Source organism: Rhinolophus ferrumequinum, chromosome 5, assembly GCF_004115265.2.
Source record: "Rhinolophus ferrumequinum isolate MPI-CBG mRhiFer1 chromosome 5, mRhiFer1_v1.p, whole genome shotgun sequence".
NCBI lineage: Eukaryota > Metazoa > Chordata > Mammalia > Chiroptera > Rhinolophidae > Rhinolophus > Rhinolophus ferrumequinum.
In genome coordinates this window covers 53,940,904-53,947,932 of record NC_046288.1, presented here as the reverse complement: position 1 = coordinate 53,947,932, position 7,029 = coordinate 53,940,904, and the positions used below count along the sequence as shown (strand labels likewise).

Below are 7,029 nucleotides of genomic sequence, written 5' to 3'. Positions count from 1 at the left end.
CTTATGTTTAAAAGCGCTTGCACACTGCCAGCATGCTGCTGGTGGTTTGGGCTTCATGCCTCCAGATCATTTAAGGGTTTTCTTTGTTTCTTCGTTTGTTTTGTTTTGTTTAGTTTTGTTTTGGCTAGCAATGGCCTAATAAACCGTTTCTTTTTTAAAAAAAAACTTACAGCCATGAAAGTTAAAATTTTTTGTTTAAAACTTATTTCTGGGAAAGAATTATTTAGAATCATTGCGAATTCCGCTAATAAAAGTTTCACCTTATTACTAAATGAGTTTTTCCAGTGTTCAATAATTCTTTCCCTAAATCACCTCTTAGGAACTCACAGCCAATGGAAACAGGAGCTTAAACAGGAAAAAGGAAAAACCTAAACCTCCGAGTTTCTAAGCACAAGACTCATGTTTCCGGGCTGGGCACTGTGAGGGTAGTTTTGTTTTGTTTTTTTGTTTTGTTTTTGTGTTTTGTTTTTTTTTTAATAGTATGATTCTTGAAAGGTTGTGATTCTCTCTTGTTAGTGGAAAAAAAATTATCTGCCTTGTTTTTTATAGATTGCAAACTCCTTTACGATGGGGTGGAGGATGGTATTTGCAAATGGATGCCTGCAATTCAGTGCCTTTTAGCAGATAATAGGTATTTCTGCTACCGCCAGCTTAGCCGGTCCTCTGTTGCTTTTCGGATCCCTCCCTGCGACCCCCACCCTATTCTCCTTCAGACCCTGTACAACCACCCACCCCCACCGTATATCCCTGGACGCGCCTCCGGCCTCGCGCCCCCTGCGCCTAGACGCTAGGTGGAACGGCCCATGACGTCATGAGGCCGCGGCTCAATCAGAAGCGGCGTTTGGGAAAATTTAAACTTAAAGGCGGGGTGGCCCGTGCGCTCTGAAGCGCCGGCCGCGGGGGTCTTGGCCAGTTCTCTAGGACCTATCTGAGAGGATGGCGGAGGAAGGTGCGGTCGCCGTCTGTGTGCGGGTTCGGCCCCTCAATAGCAGGTAGGTGTGCCAGAGCGAGACCAGGTCCCCACTACGGTCCCCAGCCCGGTCAGTCCCCCGGCGTTTCCCAGAGCTGCTCCTTGCGGTCACTGCTGCTTGGTAACTCGGCCGCTTACCCACTTTGTGCCTGAGTTTCCTTCTCTATAAAGTGATGGGGAAAGATCGGAGATCTAGAAGATACTTCCCAGCTACAGGATTCTTTTAAATCACATATAACTTGGTCTCGCTGGCGTTCACGACCTTAACCTTGAGCTGCACTGCCTTTACCCCATCTGCGCCAATCCACCACACCCACCCCCTAGGGAAGTCGTATCGGAAAGATCCTTACTGGCACTCATCAGTTAAGTTAGTCATTTTACACTTAACTGTCTCTCCCTCTTTGCTGGGTACTCCTTGAGAAGGAGGCTTAGTCTGCCTTTTTGCGTTGTATTCAGTAGGCACTCAAGACTGTTTCAGACGATGACTGAATTCAACATTCAGAAGGTTGAATGACTGATATTTATCATGGTGGATTTCTTTAGTACAGTGCACTGTACTAAACAGACATTGCCATAGTTGCCCTGTGGAGAGAGGGGGCAGGAAATAAAGTGAAAAATACTGAATGTTAAATGTTGATACGGGAGTAATAAATGGTATAGAGAAAAGACAAGGAGGGGAAGAAATCATCTGTGTCACTGGCCTTGGGCCCAGAATGCTAGCATATTTTGTGTTTGAGAAATATCTGTTAAATTTTACTGGGTGCTTAATGAGTATAGGGAGATGGGTCAGTTTCTAGTTTTAAGGAGCATATTATCTAATACATTAGAAGACAGCTGCATAAACCATTACAATACATCTTAACATGTGTTATAATAGGCAGGTGGAGAGTGTTTTCTAGAGGAGTCATAGCCCTTCAATGAGATGACAGGTTGGGGGAGAGGCAGGGCTGGTATCAGGAAACTCCTGACACTTTGAATGAATGAACAAATAGTGAAGTTACTTAATGGAAAGGTTAGTCAGGGTATTCCAAGCACAGGAGAGGTGGAATCTATTATCTCGTGGGAATCTTCAGGTAGTTGATTTGTATGGAGTTAGCATGCATATAGGAATTTAGAAGAAGATAAGGTTGAAGAGAGAAATAAACGTGATGCAGGTCTCATGTGCCATAGTAAGGATTTCAGATGACTTTAGGTGACAGGACTTAATCAAAGTTGCATTTTGAAGGTACCCTTTCAGCTGCCAGTACAGGGTAGGAGGGTGGGAGTGGAGAGCTTCAGAAGGAAATTCCCATGAGAGAGCAGGAGGTTCCTGAAACCCCATTTAAAAGTGTTGACCTCTCAAAGATGGATTTTCCATATTTCTCTTATATGTGATATAATTCATTACCATCTTTTAAAATATTCTTCAGCAGGTGAAATATTTTAAATTATCATTCATATAACATGGCTTCTGTGACCAGTTATACTAACATGCAGTGTTTTATTCTTTTTAGAGAAGAAGCTCTTGGAGAAGATACCCAAATTTGTTGGAAAACTGGCAATAATGCTATTTATCAAGTGGATGGGAGTAAATCCTTCAATTTTGGTAAGCTTATAATAGCATCAAAAGTTAAAGTGTTATTCTTTTTCTACTAAGAGTACAAAAGGCTTATCAGTAATACTGAACTTGTCATTAAAGATGAGACTAACCCTTCTGTAAACTGCTTCAGTGGAAACTTTAAAAAATTGTTCATCATGTATGATAAGTAAGATAATAAGTTGATGTTTAAAATACAGTTATAATAAGAGTGTCTTATGACTAAAACTATCATTTTTCCTCTTATTCATTAATGTATTTGTGGCCTAAAATTCCGTAAGGCTAAAACATGTTACATAATGTCAAGTCATCTTTAAGGTCTTTCAGTTTAGTATATTCTTTCCACAATTATTTACTAGAAATCCCTTTACAGACTAAATAGTGAAGATATTCCTTCTTTGTCTGCTAGAATACAGCAAGGACCCACCCCTGCTTTTGTTGGAGCTTATTATAGTGGGAAGAAAAGCTATCCACAATTAATTATACTTATGGTGACATAAGCTTTGTGGGAGTTTATAGAAGGGGACCAAGTAGTCCTGATGTATGAAATGACACCCTTAATTAGGACCTGCCAGATAAGTGACAGCTAACTAGGACAAAGAGAGTTGGAGGCCCTAAAGGTTGACTAGGCCGATTGTTGTACTGATTTAACATGTATGTCGTGCTGCCAGTGTGCCAGATGCTGTTCAGAGCACTTCATAATATCCACTCACTTAATCCTCTAGCAAGCCCATGCAGTAGATACTATGTAGTAGGTACCTTCCCTTTTTAAAGTGGAACTGAGACAGAGGCCTAGAGTCACACAGCCAGCAAGTGGAAGAGTTAGGCTCCAGATCTATGTTCCAGCCACACTATATGTTGCCATTTAGGTACCACAGAGCAATGGTGAGGTCCTCTCAACAACCTTAGGAGTAAAAGTGATTAGGTTGTCAAATTAGTGTTAAGCTGGAAAACCTTAACAAAACATACAAGGTTCTGGAGCAAAGATGTATAGTAGAGAAACTGATTCCTGGTAAAGGACTGTTTGAGGGTATTAACATAATTTTTATAAAGGTAAAACAATATGTGGCAGAGAGTATAAAACCAAGAGTAAGGGCTGCATTCAGTCTTGGGTACTACAGGTTCTCAATAGCCATATATGCCCATAGAGGATTTTTGCTCATCCACTTATCTGAAGTAGATGGCATTGTGATTTGAATCATCCTGCCATCTCCTTATTCAGAAATCATGATTCAGAAAGCAGCCTTCAGATGGCACTTTGGTTTTCCATATAGTTCTGCCGACAGGGCAGATGTGCGGTCCTGGTACAAGCAGTGTGATCACTGAATTTTTCATTGCAGGTCGATAATTTCCCTCCTGATTCACAAATCCATTTCCTGTGAGCTTTTTAATGTGAGGCTACCACTGAAAGAGTCCATTTTTAATATGCTAACAAAAGCAGAGAACTGCATCCTAGACTAGTGAACTCATCACTGCAAATGCTATCCTAAACCCAGCATTTAGCAGACAGCCAACTGGTTGGTTATTCCCTGTAAATTCAGCTTTTCTCAGTATTTTTCTTCCAAATTCTGTGTTTCTTGGTTTAGTTTGAGGTAGGCCTTCTTGCTAGATAGGTTATACACAGTTTTCATTTCCTAAGTACTAACCATATGTTCCCAATAATTCTATGAGGAAGATAATATAGTATGTCTGTTTTACAAATTAGGGAACTGAAGCACAGAGACATCAACTACCTTGCCCAAAGTCACACAGCTTATAAGTGACAAAACCAGGATTTTCAGACAATCTGATTACAGCCCTCCATATTCAGTCAGCTTCTATGTTCTACTGCCTCTTGAAGGCACAGAGTATAGCTGACTTGTATTTTTCTGTGTGAAGACTGATACATTTTACCTTATAGAGAAGTATATTTTCAGAGGACCAAGAAGTTGAAGAAAATATTGTGTTTTAAATATTTTATCATACCATATACTGGCAGTTTTATTCTTTGAGCAACTACTGATTTGGAATGCAAATGCAGTTTATTTTTTGGTTTAACTTCTTGTTTTTTTGTTTTGTTTTGTTTTAGATCGTGTCTTTCATAGCAATGAAACTACTAAAAATGTTTATGAAGAAATAGCGGTACCAATCATAGATTCTGCCATCCAAGGCTACAATGGTTTGTATTCACTGCAGAAACCTTTTAGTCCTGAGTGTCTGTTTAGCAAGTATTGATAGTTTTACACACTATAGATTCATTTTTAATCTTTGCATGTGTGTGCGTGTTGTTTTTGCAGGTACTATATTTGCCTATGGGCAGACTGCTTCAGGAAAAACATACACTATGATGGGTTCAGAAGATTATTTGGGAGTAATACCCAGAGCAATTCATGACATTTTCCAAAAAATTAAGAAGGTAAACAACTAAATATCTAGATCATACAGGTAAACATAATAGGATAGCGACCTTAGTGTTCTCTTGTAATGATGAAAGGAGGTAGATTTACAGTTCTCTCTTGATTATCCGTGGGGAAAGAAGACAGGCGTGACATAGACTCACCTTTTCCCCCATAAGCTTACTTCATAGAGCTTATAGTTCTTTTCATTCCTTCCCTTGCATCCTGAAGCAGTAATACTCCCATCCCACCACAAAGTGGGCATTAAGGAACAGGAAAGTGTTATCAGAATGGTTAGTTCCTCATTACCTTTGTTTAACCACCAGTGCTTACCAAAGAGCATTAAAAATTAGATGAAAGCAGGGGGCTGGATAAGGCAGCCTAATTACCCAAGAGTTGATATTATTTAAATTAGCTTTTTTCAGTATTATTTCAGTGATTTTTAATATTCTTTGAACATCTGTTGATAGGGTCTTATTTTGAGCTTATAGAGTTGGACTAGGCACTCTCTGCTAATTCTATGATACTATACTTTCATTATTTCTAAACCAGTGCTTTTGCTTATATATTTTTGTGTTTATTATTGTCAGTCCAGAACGATAGGGGGATTTTTTTTGTTGTTTGTTTTACCAAGATAATTTCTCAAACAATATGTTAATATTTACTCTAAGCACTTAGGCATTCAGTAGTAGGTTTTCATAACTGGATGATCTCTGATGTTTTTACGTATTTTTTTTTTCTATTTAGTTTCCTGACAGGGAATTTCTCTTACGTGTGTCTTACATGGAGATATACAATGAAACCATCACAGACTTACTCTGTAACACTCAGAAAATGAAGCCTTTAGTAATTCGGGAAGACTTCAGTGTGAGTAGCAGACTTACCTATTGGGATTGTTGTTCTTGAACATTTCCCTGGCGTTTCTGTATTTTTGAAAGTGTCTCCTGTATCTATGGTTTGTTTATTGTTCGCTTGTTTTGTTTTCTTTCTTAGCGTTTATAGAGGTCATCTTTTAAGCAACATGTATAGTTCTTAAATATTGACAGCTGTAGTAATTTGGCGTAAGTGCCTAAAAGAGCAAAATGGAAGTTTCAGGTTAGAATTTGGTGAGCTTCGATACAGGAAGTAAACTGTAGGTTTACTTGTTATTTTCATACTGTAGCTCCCATTTTGCACTTTTAACTTCTAAATTGAATTCTGTTATGGTTGGCACCTGCTTTTTGAGATGCACACTTTTAATTGACTTCTATTTCTCTGCTCTTCCCATAATTAAAACTTGTTTCAGAGGAATGTGTATGTGTCTGATCTCACAGAAGAAGTTGTTTATACACCAGAAATGGCTTTGAAGTGGATCACAAAGGGAGAAAGTAAGACTTTGTTTTGTATTCCTTCAAAACACTTGTAGAAACTTCAATTGAATGTAATTAGGCTTCAAATCACACTTTTTTCATTCTTAAGCTAAAATAAAGGTTAGTGCCTTCCTTTGGATTTTAATACACAGAGCTGTAATATGACTCATTTTTTACAGAGAACAGACATTATGGAATTACAAAAATGAATCAAAGAAGCAGTCGTTCTCATACCATTTTTAGGATGGTAGGTAATTCTCTCTATTTGGTCTTTCCAATTAAGAATGCAATAATTTTTCTACAAGTTGCTTTTTCCATCTAGATTTTGGAAAGTAGAGAGAAAGGTGAACCTTCGAATTGTGAAGGATCTGTGAAGGTGTCCCATTTGGTGAGTATTGATAAACCATGATGATGTACCATATGGGCCAAAGCAAAATTAATTCAGCTGCTGAATGTTTGGTTTCATAAGAACTGTTAACTGAACTAAATAGTTAAAACCATCTATAAATTGGTAGTATAACTAGTGTCATCTGTAGCATGAAATTACTAGCTGAAATGTAGGAAGAGTTCAGAGGATCTTTCTTCCTATCATGTTATGGCTGCATCTCCTAAAATTTAGAAATAAGGACTGTAGGATGTGAGGCTTTTCCTAACCAGTAATGAAGGAGGGTTGGGAGGTAAAATGGGGGGTTTGTTTTTGTTTTTGTTTCTCATACACATTTAAGAGTTAAAGTCATCTTAGAATCTGGTGGTGGGAGG

The 7,029-nt window shown here is 38.5% G+C and overlaps 1 protein-coding gene across 2 annotated transcripts in view; it reads left to right on the top strand.

Moving 5' to 3' along the window:
* The first annotated feature begins 867 nt into the window (after nucleotides 1–867).
* Nucleotides 868–7,029, top strand: part of CENPE (centromere protein E) — a 65,113-nt gene continuing 58,951 nt past the window's right edge. For both annotated transcript variants that reach the window (XM_033106799.1, XM_033106798.1), the window contains exons 1-8: nucleotides 868–992; nucleotides 2,464–2,555; nucleotides 4,615–4,704; nucleotides 4,823–4,941; nucleotides 5,669–5,788; nucleotides 6,207–6,288; nucleotides 6,450–6,517; nucleotides 6,593–6,658. In XM_033106799.1, the coding sequence (XP_032962690.1) occupies nucleotides 937–992; nucleotides 2,464–2,555; nucleotides 4,615–4,704; nucleotides 4,823–4,941; nucleotides 5,669–5,788; nucleotides 6,207–6,288; nucleotides 6,450–6,517; nucleotides 6,593–6,658 (693 nt within the window). In that variant the 5' untranslated portion in view covers nucleotides 868–936. The remainder of the gene's footprint in view (nucleotides 993–2,463; nucleotides 2,556–4,614; nucleotides 4,705–4,822; nucleotides 4,942–5,668; nucleotides 5,789–6,206; nucleotides 6,289–6,449; nucleotides 6,518–6,592; nucleotides 6,659–7,029) is intronic.